This window comes from Syngnathus scovelli, chromosome 7 (genome assembly GCF_024217435.2).
Source record: "Syngnathus scovelli strain Florida chromosome 7, RoL_Ssco_1.2, whole genome shotgun sequence".
Lineage (NCBI taxonomy): Eukaryota > Metazoa > Chordata > Actinopteri > Syngnathiformes > Syngnathidae > Syngnathus > Syngnathus scovelli.
Window position 1 is genome coordinate 14,885,830 of NC_090853.1, and position 18,588 is coordinate 14,904,417.

Consider the following 18,588-nt stretch of genomic DNA (forward strand, 5'->3'; position numbering starts at 1 on the left):
TCTTTGCATTTGTATTATATTTTATTACCAAGAACACATTTTTACAAATTTAGTTAAGTCATGTTTAAACATCAAAAGTTTATAGACTGTTAATTTAGTTACTTAATGCACATTCAAAAGAGTAAAATAAATGTGCATGCAACTCGACACCAAATACTGTACAACTAATCAAACAAAATTTTTGAATTGCAACGGCTGCAATATAAAAAAAAAACTAAAGTGGCTAAAAACAGAAAACAGTTATTTTTAACAATTCATCTTACATGAAGCCTCTCGGAAGACGTCATGTTTGCATATGTTGGTGACTGGTGAAAGGAAATAGACGTGACAAGGCACTTCAGCTGCAGAGAGGCTGCTTATTTCTCTAAAATCAGCTACGGAGAGGCTAATACTTTTGATAGTCACCTCCCTCCCCCACCGGAGAGGCTAATACTTTTGATAGTCACCTCCCTCCCCCACCATCTGTTGTCTTCCGGGTTAGAGCAACGCTGGCGTCAGAGCTGTTGACTGCCACTTCTGTCCCGGACCGTGTCCGTTACTTGTTTTACATTTTCCCGTTTTCAGTGCACCCGTCTCTTGTTTTATTTTTCTCGTGTTGTCCTCCGTCCACCTCGCATACCCGCAGCTCCGCTCTCACCTATCTGTTTCCTCTCCCTCGGACTACCAGCTACGTTAGCCAGCTAGCCAAAACCACCACCAGACCCTCCTGCCTCCCGGCTCTGAGCCTGTGGCCGCCTGCTCTGGACTCGACGGAAGCTCTGGCCGTCCGGCTCTCTGGCCGTCCGGCTCTCTGGCCGTCCGGCTCTCTGGCCGTCCGGCTCTCTGGCCGTCCGGCTCTCTGGCCGTCCGGCTCTCTGGCCGTCCGGCCGGCGTCCTCAGGGAGCGGGCTCCACTCACTGCGGGCTCGCCGACCGTGGCTCGACTGTGCGCCGCCATGGTGCATTGGGGCCTGCCGTTCGTGCGGGTGCAGTCAAGGTCGACCGGCATCACCACCTGGTCCACTGCTGCTTCCATACGAGGCTGGGATCCTTCGCTGTCGCCGCTACATCTGGACTGTCTTTTAACCGGCACTTCCCCTCCTGCTCACCCATCTCCTCTTTCTGGACTACCAACCCCCCCGTCACCCCCACCTCCCGTACTGCCAATCTCAACAACCTCCGCTCCCGCCCCTCCTGCTCCTCCATCCATCTCCTTCGTACTGCTGACCGATGTCCTGTTATTAACTATACCCTATTGTCCCTGCCCCGGTTTTAAGCTGTCGGAATAATTGTATGGTCGGCCTGACCAAGGGCCTCACAATTTACGAGTTGGAGTCCCTTGGTTCAACGAAGCTAGCTCCAGAGAATTCCTTTAACTCCCTTCCTTTCTTATCTCACTAGATATGAGTAGAGCTCCCTCGCACCTGAAAAAGTACTCTGTTTAGTTCAAAGGAACTTCTATCTCTTTTAATCAACTCTGTAGCTTTTATCTATGGATTGTTGTTGATCGAGACCGTTTGTCTTTAAGTGTTACAGAAAAGACATAGTATCTAATGAAGTAGTTGCATGTAAGTTACCCCATATTTACTCAATATTAGTATTGTGTGAAACTTAGCGAGAAAGTCTAGTTGCATTGTTCCACAGGAAAACGGCACTCAACACACTTCGAGATACAGTTAAGGACAAAATTATAAGCCCCCCTTTGAAAATGTCATTATTTTTTTAATATTTCCTGACTGCTACTTACTAGAGCAATGAAATTTTAGCACAGCATTTATGAGCATAGCAGATTTATTAGGAAACCTTCATTACACGTAATTTTGCTCAGAAGCAGAACATTACATACAAAATAAAAAAATACCATGATCAAAATTATTAGCCCTTTGGGAGTAATGGTTGATCTGTTGAGTTATATTCCAAAACACTGGTCTAACAAGTTGTTAAAACTTTGCCAAGCTCTCAATAATTGACCTGAAATCAAATCTAGAGGTTGCTTTCAATATTACGCTTGGCTGAAGTTTACCTGTGGTTCACATTAGTCTGCAATCATGGTGAAAGGAAAAGAAATTAGTCTTGACTTAAGAAAAATAATTGTTGATGCTCACAAGGAAGGAGAAGGTTATACGAGTATATCAAAGCAATTCAAAGTCTCAAGAACTGCAGTCAGAAGCATTATAAAGAAGTTCAAGAAAATTCACACAGTACAGAACAACAAAGGCAGAGGCAGGAAGCGAAAGATTTCAAAATCTTTGGAAAGAAAGGTAGTCAGAGATGTATTGAAAGATCCACGAACAACTGCCAAGACACTAGTTAATGACTTGGGGAAGTCTGGAATAGATGTCTCAAGGAAGACAGTCACAAGAGCCCTGCACAGAAATGGTCTGCGAGGGTGCAGACCAAGAAGAACTCCACTCCTTCAAGAGACACCTTTAAGCGAGATTGCAGTATGCTCGGGACAATATGGAGAAAGGCGATCAATATTGGAAGCGTGTTCTGTGGTCAGATGAGACTAAACTGGAGCTGTTTGGTCACCGAGATGTAGCCATTGTTTGGAGGAAGAAGGGAGAAGCATACAACCATAACAACACTGTCCCGACTGTGAAACACGGATGTGGGAGCATTATGCTTTGGGGGTGCTTCAGTGTAGCTGGCACTGGGAATCTTGTCAGGATAGAAGGAATCATGAGGAAAGAAGATTATGAGAAAATTTTGAGGGAAATCCTTAAACAGTCTGCTTCGAAGCTGGGTTTTGGTCATCGTTTTGTGTTTCAGCATGGCAATGACCCAAAACATACATCGATAATGGTGAAGGAATACCTTCAGAAGAGCAAAGTCAATGTTCTGAAGTGGCCTGCACAAACCCCAGATTTAAAGCCCATCAAAAACTTATGGAAACAACTGAAGACCAGATTTCACGCCAGACGACCATCAAACCTGGAGGAACTTGAGAGAGTTGCCAAGGAAGAATGGGCTGCAATTCCTCAGGAGACCTGTCTTAAGCTTGTTGAGAACTATACAAAACGACTGCAAGCTGTTGTCCAGCAAAAAGGATACACAATTGACTATTGATGTTAGGGGGGCTAATAATTTTGACCATGGTATTTTTTGGTTTTGTATGTAATGTTCTGCTTCTGAGCAAAATTATGTGTAAAGTCAAATAAAGGTTTCCTAATAAATCAGATATGCTCATAAATGCTGTGCTAAAATTTCATTGCTCTAGTAAGTAGCAGTCAGGAAATATTCGAAAAATAATGAAATTTTCAAAAGGGGGCTAATAATTTTGCCCTTAACTGTATCTAATAAAGGACGAGTCAGCCAACCGGCTGCCAACCGGCTGAGGAGTAACAGGACAGACTCTGCACTGCTGGAGTCACGCATCGGCCAAGGCCTTGCACCACATAACATTTGTTAGCTAATCAGCGTTGCTACAGCCACAATCTCCCCTCCCTTTAGTGTAGCAATGCCTTTGTAACCAGGTCAACCCGAAATAAAAAGAGGAGACAGCAGACTAAGAGTTCAGAATCATCAGAGACTGTAACTGAAACTTTGTCTGCTGTTCTCCTCGCGAGTAAAAAGGAATACTGGTTGTCTTCTCCTCTTTGTTTTCAGTGTGTGAATTAATGTCTGATGGTACTTACACCTGACATAAGCGATAATCTTTACAATGATTTCCAATGGGGAAATTGTGATTTCTTCCTTCCGTGACATCATCAACAAAGACAGGGGAGGGGTGTGTAGCCCTATTCATCATTAAAAGTGGGCTTTTTTTTAAAGGCATTCGTTATTTCATTATTTCTCCAAAATGAATGGATAAGAGAAAATGATTAACTTTTTTCATTTTCCTGTTAAAAAAATACATTAACTGTACTAGTTAGTGAAAAATTAACCATGCTCGGTTCACCCTTCTTTTAAGCTGACAACTCTACGGGTTATCGGTGCCTGCTGCCAGCGTTAAGCGGCTGCTCTAGCGTTAGCAGCGCTATCTTAGCAAAATAACTACCGTATTTTCTAGACTATAAGTCACAGTTTTCTTCATAGTTTGGCTGGTGGTTCAACTTAAACTCAGGAGTGACTTATGTGTGAAATTAATAACACATTATAACATTTCACATGTTATTTTCACACTAAACCGCAAGAGGGTGCTCTAGGCTGTGGAATAACTGGAACTTCAATTGATGATGAGTCTGACGTAAGCGGCGTAGAAGAAGAAGCGCTGCATTTTCTACTTCCGGGTTAGCGGAGTTGTTTATAAGTGACACCAAGGGTGAAAATTTCGTTGGATTTTACAATTTGGAGTGACACGGACGGTTTGATAAACTTGTTAGCATGTTATTTATGCTATAGTTATTTGAATAACTCTTAATATGTTACGTCAGGCACGTTCTTAGTTTCTCGTTTATGCGTTTGTGCAACGTTAGCATACCGTACTGTTCAGCCTGTTGTTGCCTATTCTATTTTTATTTTAAACTGCCTTTCAAGATGACATGTCTGCTTTTGGTGTTGGATTTTATAAATAAAATAAATTTTCCCAAAAATGCGACTTATTCTCCGGCACCACTTGTATATGTCTTTTTCTTCTTTATTATGCATTTTATGGCTGGTGCGATTGATACTCCGGAGCAATTTATATTCCAGAAAATACGGTAAATGACTGCACACATTGATGCTGACACCTGACACGGTTGTCATTCCTACTGATCACTTTTTGATAAACCAGACTTACTGGTTACGTGATGTAAACACGTATGTTGTTTAAGTAGGCAAAATTGCAATATTTCTGACAGCGCTTCATTTTATTTTATCCAAAAACCCGATTATTCGATAGAATTTTCAGTAGGATATCCAAATACCAAAATATTTGCGCTGCAATTAAAAATATACTATAAAGAGAGAAGACAAGATTTGATGAGAAGGAACTCACCCCAGCCAGGCACTTTTCCAATGTATCCAGGATGATGAGCTGTGAGAGGTAGAGGTTTTTCTCCGATGCTTCTCCAAATATTCGCTATGGTATAAAGACAAACGGTTACTAATTAGGAATGGGCATTATGAAGAATGACTGAAGAAACTACGCTTTTCTATTCAGCATCCCATTACTGATTAGGGTCCATTAATCATGACGGCATTGAAAAACCAGGAAGTTCATAAAGCTCCAGTATGCCTGATTTTACAAACTACTACTTTTCATGCAGAAAATTACTGTATTGATTACCATATTAAGAGGTTCTAGAGTCCAACAGGAAGCTAAAACCCAGTCTTTTAAAAGCTGTTAAAGTGTTTTCATGATATTTAAAGCATGCCATCAAATGGTGCCAATTTGGGATGATGAGAGCAGATCGAAAACACTTTTAGGGTAAACATGGTTCCACATCAAGTAGCCCAGTGGCCTGGGGCCACAATATAACTGTGTTGGGCCACCCAAAGTTCACTGACGCTGGCCCTCTTCATGAATGAAAATGATTAAGTAAACATGTCAACTTTTTCAATAATAAATATTTTTACTTTTATCGCCTTAAATTTATCATCATTGATTTTATTAAATTGATGCAGACACTTTTTTTGCAGCCATGTTAAATCTACCTCCTAAATCCACTAATGGCTTGAACAGGACATAAAGCCCAGAAAATATCAAATGCAAAATATTCAGTTAAACCTCTATACCAGTGAGCTGCGAACAATTGCGCATTTTGTAAGGTAGCGAATCTTGCGTTTTCATTGGGGTTCATTCCAGGGGTAAACATTTGCAACCTTGAAAGAACCCTGATGAGCCGTGATGTAAACACGCATTTTACTACCTTTGTTCAACAGTTGGAAATGTTCACCTCTCAGTGAGATTAGAAATTTTACATTTAACATAGTGAAAATAAACTCATAATATGTGAAAAAAGTAACTACACAGAAGTATAGTTTTTAAAGCATTAATTAAATACAGGATAAATACGCTAATGTAAACTAATAATTGAAACATATATGATGAATATATAGGACCATGACTCATGGTGAGCGGACATGGCCATCACCTATAAACCCAGTAAGGCTAAAACAAAAAATATAAATACATACATGTATTATTCAATACTTTCTATATATGCCGAAGATAACAATAACTTACCATGTTATTGACATTTTTGAGAATAGTTGTGAGGCCACTAATGACAAGTGAAAACTTATATAACATAACATATATAACATATATGATGAATATACAGGGCCATGACTCATGGTGAGCGGACATGGCCATTACCTATAAACCCAGTAAGGCTAAAACAAAAAATATAAATACATATAAGTATTATTCAATACTTTCTATATATACCGAAGATAAGAACAATAACTTACCATGTTATTGACATTTTTGAGAATAGTCGTGAGGCCACTAATGACAAGTGAAAACTTGTACTTTGAGATGTTGATCAGGCATTCCTTGTTGTGCTCTGTGCTGATTTTTGTGTGAGTGTTTTGGTGTCCAACTTTGATTGGAAGCTAGAGAGATAAAAGACATAAAAAACAAGAGGATGGGATCAAATCATATTCACAATGGCTGATATTAGTCCCATTTTAAAATTTGAGCTTTTGATGGACAGTTCTGGTTACATATACATATATATACATATATATACATATATATACATAAAAAAAAAAAAAAACTTTTCCTCACCCCCCGTGGGTGGTCTCTTTTTCCCTTCAAGCTCGGGTCCTCTACCAGAGGCCTGGGAGCTTGAGGGTTCTACGCAGTATCTTTGCTGTTCCTAGTACTGCACTTTTCTGGACTGAGATGTCAGATGTTTTTCCTGGGATCTGTTTCAGCCACTCCTCCAGTTTGGGGGTTACTGCCCCTAGTGCTCCAATGACCACAGGTACCACTGAAGTCTTAACTCTCCAGGTCTTCTCCAGCTCTTCTCTGAGCCCTTGATATTTCTCAAGTTTCTCATGTTCCTTTTTCCTAATGTTACCATCATTTGGGATGGCTATGTCAACCACAACGGCTTTCCTCTGCTCTTTGTCCACCACCACAATGTCCGGTTGGTTCGCCATTACCATTCTGTCTGTCTGGATCTGGAAGTCCCAGAGGATCTTGGCTTGGTCATTCTCTACCACCTTTGGAGGTGTTTCCCACTTGGATCTTGGGACTTCCAGTCCATACTCTGCACAGATGTTCCTGTACACTATTCCAGCTACTTGGTTATGGCGCTCCATGTATGCTTTACCTGCCAGCATCTTACACCCTGCAGTTATGTGCTGGATTGTCTCAGGACCTTCTTTGCACAATCTACACCTGGGGTCTTGTCTGGTGTGGTAGATTTGGGCCTCTATTGCTCTGGTGCTCAAGGCCTGTTCTTGTGCAGCCAGGATCAGTGCCTCTGTGCTGTCCTTCAGACCAGCTCTTTCTAGCCATTGGTAGGATTTCTGGATATTAGCTACTTCAGCTATGTTTCGGTGGTACATCCCATGTAGGGGCTTGTCCTCCCATGATGGTCCCTCCAGCACCTCATCTTCCTTTGATGCCCATTGTCTGAGACATTCACTGAGCACGTCATCCGTTGGGGCCTTATCCCTGATGTACTTATGGATCTTGGATGTTTCATCTTGGATCGTGGCTCTCACGCTCGCATATATATATATATATATATATATATATATATATATATATATATATATATATATATATATATATATATATATATATATATATATATATATATATATACATACATATATATATACATACATATATACATATAAATATTCTTTTGCACAATTTTTTTATATTGTTCAAAATTACCAGTTTAAAAGGACTTGTACTGAAAGAGTACAACACGTCAACATGAACATATCAAGTGCTGTAAATAAACATATGAAGCATATAACATGAAGTGCTGTAAATAAACATAAATAAGGCAAATATCGGTGGGGCGAAAGGACTACTCTGACAACCTGCTGTCCCGCACAATGTTTGATCAAGTGAATATATGTTCAGAGCAGATTACTATGAGCAATCTGAAATTTATCACAATCACTAATCGCAATCATAAAAATGCCCATCCTTTATAACTTGGCTGCTTCCTTACAATACACTTGTTTTACAGTTGAAATCAGTCAAGTCAAATCAAGTCAAAGTTAGATTATTTTTCAAAATAAATAAGCCCTAGATGAGAGTGTGGGTGTGCATGTGGATGAACCTGACAAGCCTGCAGAGTCCTGACTTCAACCCAAAAGAGAAGCTTTGGGAGTGTAGATTGAGGAAGATTAGTCAACAATTTCTATTTCTATAGACACACTCTTAAAACGTGTGGACAGCATTCCCAGAAAAGTTGAAGCTGTTATAGCAGTAAAGGGTCTATCGGACCAGCACCTGAAAACAATTGGATTCAACATTCAGCTCCCAGTTATTCACTTGAGGTTAAGTGGCTCTAACATAAAATTTGCATCTTGTGCTTTGCACAAACGCTCGCCGTTTTTGCCATGTAAGCCACCCATTATGGATCCAACTAACCCTTTCACTTTACCATTTCACTTTATACTACACTCAACGAAACGAAAGGCATACTGTGACGTACAGACACAGAAAACTTAAGTGAACTGTGTGGAGGGATTTACTGGATAATTATGGTAGCAATGACCAAGCAGTAGAAGTTACTCTCAAAACACATTAGCCTAACAGCAGTAATCCGTCTAAACCCAACCACAATCCGTGGCAGATAATGAGAACAAAGACTGCTCAAGTCTAAAAACCATACACTTAACGTTTTAATGACAGGCAATAACATAAACTACTTGTCAGATATTAATTGTAAAACTTCATCATGGCTAATACAAACTAGTATCTACCACCCACTCTGCCTAGAACTACCTGTTTTGTTGTGCCATAATGGTTTACCTTACAAGTTGCATTTTTAATTGCAGTCAATTCTGTTACTTACACAAGCTACTGGTCGAATGACACATTCTTTCACTAAGTAGACAACAATGTTGTGAGTTATAAAGCCCCATAAAGCAGAAAACATTGGCATTACGGAGTAACAACACAAAATTAAATATGGGATCAGCAAAACAATTTGTTGGTCATCTACTCATACGGAATGAGAAATGTTAGTGCCAGCCCTGTCATGTCTTTTTTTGTTTACAACATAGAGCCAGGCCTGCTAACGTTTGGTGACCAAGCTGCATGAAACATTCAACTTTAGACCTTGACATGTCTTTGGATGAATCTAGATGCCGCCAACGTGTGGACCCGTCGCGTGGGTTTTAATTTGTTGCTAATGCCTAACGAAATATGTGGAAAAACCAGACGAAATGACAGATGTGACGAAAGATGGTGGGGATGACGCTAGCCACAAATGCCTCACTGTTTTGCAGGCGGTACAAGCAACACAGTACACATTGCACTCGTCAAACACTACTTGACGCTAAATCGCGTATTAATTTCCTCAATGTAAGACCGATTGCACAGTTGCAAAGCCTGATGTGGTAGCCCGACTAGTTCCACCGAATCAAAGAAATCCAGTTTACCTGCTCATCAAATCTAGTAATCACGGCCTGGACCCATTCCACTGGTTTGTGAGCCGCCATGGCCGGGCGGAGAGACACCACAGCGCTTGTGTTGCTAAATCCACGGTATGGGGATGGGTCTGTCAAACTCAAAAATGCGTGGAAAGCTGTCCCGAATCAATGGGAGTGGACCAAAGGGGCGAGTATTTTTCTTTTAGTGTAGAATTCACCATGCCACCGCCATTAAAACACCACCGGAAGTCTTCTTCAGAGGAATTGATAGGAGGCGTTGAAGAACAGGATCGCGCTGACTTCAATAAAAAAATACTACATCCATGTTTAGTCTTCAAAATAATAGACTGACTCATCCAGCGGTCCATAACACTGGTGCTCAACCTTATTTTTCAGTGCCGTGCCACCTGTAAAATGTTTTTTCAAGCATTTTTGAATGGGAAAACAACACTTCATAACGGAGTGCTATCATCAGTGTCTGATTTATTAAACTCAATCTGTTGTGGTATAAATAAAATTAAGAACAAAACAGAGAAACAAAGAAATAATTACCTCAATTATAAATAAATATTTCATCCTCATATTTCGGCCATGTCATTATAGAGATGTATTCTCACTAATCATTGATCTCGTTTTAAGTAAAAGCAGAAACTGCATTTGTTTGTTTGTTTGTTTGTTTGTTTGTTTGTTTGTTTGTTTGTTTGTTTGTTTGTTTTTCGCTAGTACATTGTCACCATTCATCACAATTTCATTTCATGCACTGTTAACAGAGGACTTGCCAAAATGGGCAATAGAGTTAAGCAATTTTGCTTATCTAGTCCCACCCCGATTTCAACCAGCAATTTACATCACCTAGCTCCATAATTACACATTCTATATGTTACTTTTGCTAAAATAAAAAGAACAAGAGTGACATTCCAAGTTGTATTCAGCAACAACATGGTTTTTCTACACTCACACACGCACGCACACAAACAACAACCGGCGTGCCTGGAGAAAACCCATACAGGCACAGAGCGAACATGCAAACCCCACATGAAAGGCCAGAATCGAACCTACAACCTCTGGACTGTGAGGCGACTTGCTAACTTACTCACCGTACAAGTCTATTTGAAACTATCTATGTCCGTTTTTTGCTGCAGAAGTTGTCAAGCTCAGTAGAAAGAAAAAAAAAAATCTTTAGTATTCGGGCAAATATGTAACCAGAAAAATTCTGTTAAAAATACTGTTGCACTGTAAAGTTATACACAGAAAAAAATACGTACCATATTTTCCAGACTATAAATCGCAGTTTTTTTTCATACATTGGCCAGGGGTGCAATTTATACTCTGGAGCAATTTATTTGTGAAATTATTAAGAGATTATTATATAATTTCACGTGTTATTTTCACAATAAACCGCAAGAGGGCGCTTTAGAACGGTGTTCATAATTACAAAACTTCAGTCTGACGTAAGCAACGTAGAAGAGGAGTGGCGCATCTTCTACCTCCGAAGTTAACGGAGTTGTTTAAAAGTGACACAGAGGATGAAGATTTCATTGGATTTAGTGTTTTTAGCGATACGGGTGGTTTGGTAAACTTGTTAGCAGAGATGGGACCAAGTCACACATGTGCAAGTCTCAAGTAAGTCTCAAGTCTTAACCTTCAAGTCTCAAGTAAGTCCCAAGTCATTATTTTCTTGGGCAAGTCAAGTCAAGTCAAGTCAAGTCCTTAAGTAGGTCAAGTCAAGTCCAAGTCAAGTCCTTAAATAGGTCAAGTTAAGTCAAGTCACGTTATTATTGCAATTTTACCCGCAGAACCTGATCTTAGTAGTGAAAAGACAAGATATCAGTAACTTTAAGTAACCATCATTGTCCAATTTTAAGCTGTTTAAAAAATATGACAATAATTTGGATTTGCACTGTAATTACTGATATTCCGTCAAATACACCATGGAATCAAACAAAAAAGAAATTACCTCATACAATGATTTATTGACAGCTCAATCTAAACAAATGAACGTCTGCTGACAGTGTCTGACACATTTGAGTTGCAAATTTTACTTGGCAGAATGGCTCTTCATATGACGGACAAGGTTTGAAGTTGTCGTCTGGCTGTCCGAAATGTTTTTGTTACATATCTCGCACTGTGCTGTCCGTCTTTTGCCGTCATAAAAGTAATTGCGATAGCCGAAGGTGATGACTCGCGGTACCGCTCCCGGTGACATGTTTGCGCATCTCTGATATAAAGGGGCGTGATTCTCCGATAAACACGTTCAGTAGGTCGAGAGGGCATGACTGATTGATTGACAGGGTAGTGATCCATTCATGACAACGCCATTCTCAGCCTGCGCTCCTACCGTGTTATCGATATTATTTTTTAAATGTATTATTAATTTTATATTCAAATTGAAAACATAAACTAAATAACACTGAAGTCATTCAAGTCATCGTGTCTCAAGTCAAGTCAAGTCCCGAGTCTTTAACTTCCAAGTATAAGTCGAGTCTCAAGTTTTTTCATTTTTTGTCAAGTCAAGTCACAAGTCATCAAAACAGCGACTCGAGTCGACTCGAGTCCAAGTCACAGTGACTCGAATCCCCATCTCTGCTTGTTAGCATGTTAATTATGCTATAGTTATCTGAATAACTCTTAATAAGTTATGTTAACATACTAGGCACGTTCTCAGTTTGTTGTTTAGGTTATGTTAGCATACCGCACACCACAATGTCCAAAGTCCAGCCGGTGGGCCAAATCCGGCCCCCGGTCAGATTTCATACGGCCTGCAGCTTCGGTCTTATAATGTATTATTTATGGCCCGCCTGCACTGTTAAATTGAATTTTAAAAAAAAATCATGAAACTTGAAACTATAATTCCTCTTTTTACCAAAAGGTGGCAGCACCACTTTAATAATATCACTCTGCATCCGTGCAGCGAACACCTCTCCGCTCATTTCTGCCATGCCGACTGCAAAAAAACGAGGAAAGTTGACATTGAGGACCGTCGCTTTCAATAGAGATGGGAATTACAATACTTCTTCACTGAAAATCAAGGCAATTGTGTTTGTCTAATTTGTAAGGAGACGGTTACCTTGTTGAAGGATTTCAACCTAAAGAGACATTACCAGACTAAACATGCTAACACATACGACAAACTAACAGGGGGTGACCGTGCTGATATAGTTAAACAGCTCCAAGCTGAACTGGCATCACAACAGCGATTCTTCACGCGGGGCTGTGAGTCAAAAGTAAATATTACTAAAGCAAGCAACGAAGTGGCCATGTTAATACTGTTGATGTTATGAACCTGTAGACGTGACACAAACTATTACTTTCTGAAAGATATTGTAAATGACAAGAGCAAAATTCACTTCTTTTAAGTTTTAATAAGAACAGACAACTTTGCATTACTTACAACTCCTGTTTAAAATGTTCATGAGGCAAACATAATTTTAAACACATGTAAATTTAAGGTATTTCATACAGTTTGTTCAATGTTATCTGACTCTTCAGATATGAATGAAAGGCAGAATTTGTCTTTTTAGAGTTGTTCACATCTGCCTGAGTGGCTTATATTTGGTTATTTTGTCATTTGAAAAATAAAGATAATTGAGACAATGAAAATTGTATTATAACAGTGTGTATTTGCATGAAATTTTTGTAGTTAAAAAATGTCCCATAAAACTATTGGCCCCCGGGCCCTCCTTGCAAAAAGTTTGGACACCCCTGCCATACACTTATTCAGCCTGTTGTTGCCTCTACAGTAATCTCTCGCTACATCGCGGTTCGATGGCTTCAGTACATCGCAGATTTTTTTCCCCCCAAAAAAATTCACAAATTCAAAATAAACCTTCTAAATTGAGGAATTATGGCACGAACGTTGGCCACACGCCAGCAGAAGGCAGGGAGTGTCCACACAATTGCAGTACATACACTTGTACCTTTTTATAAAAAAAAAGTTGTTATAATAATAAGTGATAGGTAAATTGTATATATATATGTTATCATGCGTTCCCTAATGAGTACTTATTAATAAAATTATTGCACAGTATGATTGCTGTTTCGTTTTGCAGATGTCCACCAGTCATACGTCTGGAGCTTCCTGACCTTCTACGCCTCGGGGACTCCAAGAAAGCTGTTGATAGCTCAAACTGTTTTGTTTTGTCTGTGACTTCTTATTTCACATAGACTCCTGTCCTTGCACCCTTTTTGGTTCTCATCTGTAACTTCTTTTTCACATAGAATCTTTTTCCTTCTCTCATGAGACAAAGCCCAAGCTTTCCCCCCACCTCAGGGGCTAGTCTCACACTGTGGGTAGGGCGTTCCTAAATAAAAAGAGCGGGGGGTGCAAAAGACATTTAGTGTATTTTGGATTGCTGTAAGTCTGGATGCACTCCTCGCGAGAAAAGACTCAATGTTCGGCCTCACTGGTTTTTGTCTGCTGATCCTTTTGCTGAGTTAAAACCTGACAATAAGTCAAAGTCAAAGTCAGCTTTATTGTCAATTTCTCCACATGCCAAAGACACACAAAGAAACCGAAATTTCGTTCCCCCCTATCCCACGGTGACAAGACATGGCTCACAACAGACAAACAAGTAACAAGTATAACAAAAGCGTGTTGAATAAATAATGAATAAATAACACAACAATAAATAAATAAATAAGAGGAGCAGAAAAAAAAAGGAGCAAGTGCGCGTACAGCAGACATTCCCGAAAATAGCGCAACAGTGCCACACGCTACGCAGAAGGGGGTAGCGAGTTCAGGGCCCTAACAGCCTGGGGAAAGAAGCTGTTGGTCTGGTGGTGCGGGAGCGCAGGCTCCTGTACCTCTTCCCAGAGGGCAGAAGGTCAAACAAAGAGTGAGCCGGGTGACTCACATCTCTGGCAATCGAGGTTGCCTTGCGGGCGAGATGGGAGGAGTAAATGTCCTTCAGGGAGGGGAGCGAAGCACCAATAATCTTACCAGCCGTATTCACTATGCGCTGCAGGGCCTTCAAGTTCTGTTCAGTGCAGTTACCACCCCAGACAGCGATGCAACTCGTGATGACGCTCTCAATAGTGCCACGGTAGAATGTAGACAGGACTGCCTGAGGAGCACATGCACGCCTGAGCTTCCGCAGGAAGTACAGGCGGCGCTGAGCTTTCTTTGCCAGTGACGAGGTGTTTGCGGACCAGGAGAGGTCCTCACTGATGTGCACCCCCAGGAACTTGGTGCAGCTCACCCTCTCCACCACAGCACCATCGATGATCAGCGGCAGGTGTGTTGTGTGACCCTTCCGGAAGTCAACAATGATTTCCTTGGTCTTATTAACGTTCAGCAGGAGGTTGTTGTCCCTGCACCACGTGGTCAGAAGGTCAACCTCCGACCTGTACCGAGTCTCGTCGCCCTTTGTGATGAGACCCACCAGAGTCGTGTCGTCAGCAAACTTCACTATGCGGTTGTCGCTGTAGGTCGCAGTGCAGTCATGCGTCAGCAGGGTGAAGAGTAATGGACTGAGCACGCAGCCCTGGGGGGCCCCCGTGCTCAGCGTGATGCTGGCGGAGATTTTGTCGCCAACACGCACCACCTGAGGCCTCTGACAGAGGAAGTCCAGTATCCAGTTGCAGAGGGAGGTACTGAGGCCCAGCTCGTCGAGTCGCTGCGGCACAATGGTGTTGAAGGCAGAGCTGAAGTCCACAAACAGCAACCTCACATATGAGTCCTTTCTCTCCAGATGTGTGAGGGCCGAGTGGAGGGCAGAGCAGATGGCATCCTCAGAGGACCGCTTGGCACGGTACCCAAACTGGAAAGGGTCAATGGTGGGGGGGAGAACGGACTTGATGTGCTCCATGACCAGCCGCTCAAAGCACTTCATGATGATGGGCGTCAGTGCCACAGGGCGGTAGTCATTGAAGCAGGACGGTGCAGGTTTCTTCGGCACAGGAACGATGGTGGCAGCCTTGAAACACGAGGGGACGATGGCCTGCTGCAGGGAAACGTTAAAGATGTCCGTGAAGACACCCGACAGCTCCCCAGCGCAGTCCTTCAGCGCTCGACCCGGGATGTTGTCGGGGCCCGCCGCCTTACGGGTGTCAATAGCGGCAAGCGCCCTCCTCACACCGTCGGCAGAGAGGCGCAGGGGCTGCTCGTGTGGGGGGGGGCAAGTGCTGTTCTGGGCGTCGAAGCGAGCAATGAAGCGGTTCAGATCGTTCAGCAGACGGACGTCGCCCTCACAGCTCCTCGGCGCGGGCTTGTAGTCCGTGATGGTCTGAATGCCCCGCCAAAGGCTACGTGCGTCCTTGCTGTCCTTGAAGTGGGTGGAGACCTTGCACGAGAACGCCTTCTTCGCTTCTTTGATGCCTCGGGACAGGTCTGCCCTCGCTGTCCTCAAGCCAGCCTCATCCCCCGCTCTGAAAGCCTTGTCTCTGGCCCTCAACAGTCTGAGGACAGCCCCCGTCAGCCACGGCTTCCAGTTCGCGCGAGTGACGACGGATTTCGAGCAAGTCACATCATCGATGCACTTCGTGATGTAAGAGGTAACAGAGCCAGTATACTCCTCTATGTCCGTCCAATCGTTGTAGGTGGCTGCCTGCTTAAACAAGTCCCAGTCAGTGGTGTCGAAGCAGTCACGAAGTGCATCGGAGGCACCCTCAGGCCACACTCGAACCTGCCTCCGAACCGGCCTGGATGCCTTTACCAATTGTCTGTATGCGGGCAAAAGCAAAACGGTGAGATGGTCAGAAAGCCCCAGATGGGGGAGGGGGGTGGCTTTGAAAGCTCCCTTTTGCGCCGAGTAGACTAGGTCCAGGAAGCTGTCGCCACGTGTCGGAAAAGGAACATGCTGGTGAAGCCTCGGGAAAACAGACTTCAGGTTGGCATGATTGAAGTCTCCAGCGAAGATGGTGAAACCGTCAGGGTGCGCTGTTTGCTGTTCACTGACAGCCTGGTACAGTTCACCAAGCGCCGCGATCCTGTCTCCTTCGATGTTGGAAGGCGGGATGTATAAGAGTTCTAAAAACATATTTACAGTATTGTACCTTGTTATAAAAAAAGTTATAATAATAAAAGAGTTCTAAAAACATATTTACGGTATGTATACTCTAGCTACATATACATATGTCACACACGAACACACACGCACACACACACACACACACACACACACACACACACACACACACACACACGTATCATATCTATATTATTTATACATTATTTTCTGTATGTCATTTATACTACGTATTAATATAGTATTTACATGTTTGAAACTATTATTTAATGTTCTAATGATAACATATGCACTTATATGGTTTAATATACACATATTGATACACAAACAATGTATGAATGTTAAAAAAAGGGTGACACTACTTTGCGGATTTTCACATATCGCAGGTGGTCTTGGAACCAATTATCCGCGATAAACGAGGGATGACTGTATTCAATTTTTTTTAAATTGCCTTTCAAGATGACATGTCTGTTCTTGGTGTTGGATTTTATCAAATAAATATCACCCAAAAATGCGACTTATACTCCAGTGCAACTTATATGTCTTTTCCTTCTTTATTATGCATTTTATGGCTGGTACAAATTGTACTGCGGAGCGATTTATAATCCAGATAACAGCTAAATGATTTTACGGTATTTTAAGTCACGACTGTATCTCATTTAAAATCCATTAAGTCTCCAACAAATATTGATGACAAGACTTTCTAGTATTCAAAACAACCTTATTCTGTGCATATTAGATATATCATATGATCACTGTGCATCAAAAATATGTGGAAGTTACTGAATGTAATATAAAAGTAATTTGGACTCTCAGAGCCACAATAACACGTAGTGTATCACCAGAAATTATCCTGTATAAAATACACAGTCTCGATAAAAAGTATATTTTTATGTTTTTGTGATGGAGAGTCACTATGAAAGCAATATTATAAACTTGCTAAGGAATCTCATTATGTTGTAGTTTTTACATACTGTACATCCACTGTCGAATTTACACAGCTCAGTAATGCTTATGCAGATATATTTACATCCTACATTAAATGTGATAAAGAAAACCAATTACAATGTCTTTGAGTATTTTGTTGAACTGGTGACATCTTTGCATTTCTTAGTGGTTAAAATGACATTCTCTGGACTGGTATGAAAACAGGGATGACATGCCAAAGTTAGTAAACAAGTAAGTTGGGCCAACATTTTTCAAGAACTGAGTGGCCAGTAAAATTAATAGGTACTAAAGGGAAATGTGCTTTCGGCAGTTTGCAAACATATTTTTAAGGTTGTGTTAAACTTTTAATCATATTAATATAATATCTAGTATTGGAGTGCTCGTGTGGATTGGTGGGTGGCGAAGAATGTGGAGGCAAACTGCATGAACTTGTTTTCTTCGAAGTGTTGTGGAATAGGCCCAGACAGGGAGTACCGGACGAGAACACCTCAAGGTCGGTGAGAAACAAGAACAACATCACGTCCAGGTGGTCGGGCTTCGCGGGGAAAACCCAACCGCCTGACCTCAGCGATAAAACGGAGACGGGGAGGAGATGGCCATCGACCAATCATCTCACAATGTTTTGCATGCTTTAATATTCATATTGTGTTTCTTCAAAACTGGGCAACCCGGAAGAATGTGTCGTCTTTTGGTGGTCACAAAAACGCACGAGCTTTAGTGTGAGGGACCCGGGACCCAGGCCTGTATTAGTTCCTTTGTCAGGAATAAACAATTGGTAAATTTGGTCTGATTGATCTACTGGTCTTCTCTTTGACAGAACGAACTCGCAAAATTGTTAAGTGCGCTAGTGTGTGGATTAGGACATAGCAATTTATGTGTTAAATGTTGATCGCAATTTGGAGTCAGATCAATAACTAAAATCCGTAGCCTAACAGTACTTTGCATTCAAATAGAGCAATCAATTAACACATTAAATGTATGAGTTTAACCTGTGGAAACAATTCACTTTATTAACAATTCAGAAAAACTTTTGAAATTGTCAATTTCAACAAAGACATTGTAATTACCGTATTGGTCTGAATATAAGACGAGGTTTTTTTCATTGAAATAAAACTGAAAAGGGGGGGGGGGGTCGTCTTACATTTGGGGTCTAGACAAAGGCTTTTTTCAAACTTGAGTCTTGTAAAAGAGGGGGT

The 18,588-nt window shown here is 41.5% G+C and overlaps 1 protein-coding gene across 12 annotated transcripts in view; it reads right to left on the bottom strand.

Moving 5' to 3' along the window:
• nf1a (neurofibromin 1a) overlaps positions 1–9,758 on the bottom strand; it is a 176,541-nt gene extending 166,783 nt beyond the window's left edge. For 11 of the 12 annotated variants that reach the window (XM_049725628.2, XM_068651275.1, XM_068651277.1 and 8 more), the window contains exons 1-3: positions 9,489–9,758; positions 6,318–6,461; positions 4,900–4,983 (exon numbers count right to left, since the gene is read on the bottom strand). In XM_049725628.2, coding sequence (XP_049581585.1) covers positions 4,900–4,983; positions 6,318–6,461; positions 9,489–9,548 — 288 coding nt within the window. In that variant the 5' untranslated portion in view covers positions 9,549–9,758. Of the gene's footprint in view, positions 1–4,899; positions 4,984–6,090; positions 6,235–6,317; positions 6,462–9,488 lie in introns of those variants that run through there. The other variant, XM_049725618.2, reaches the window with a different exon arrangement.
• Positions 9,759–18,588: the final 8,830 nt, after the last annotated feature.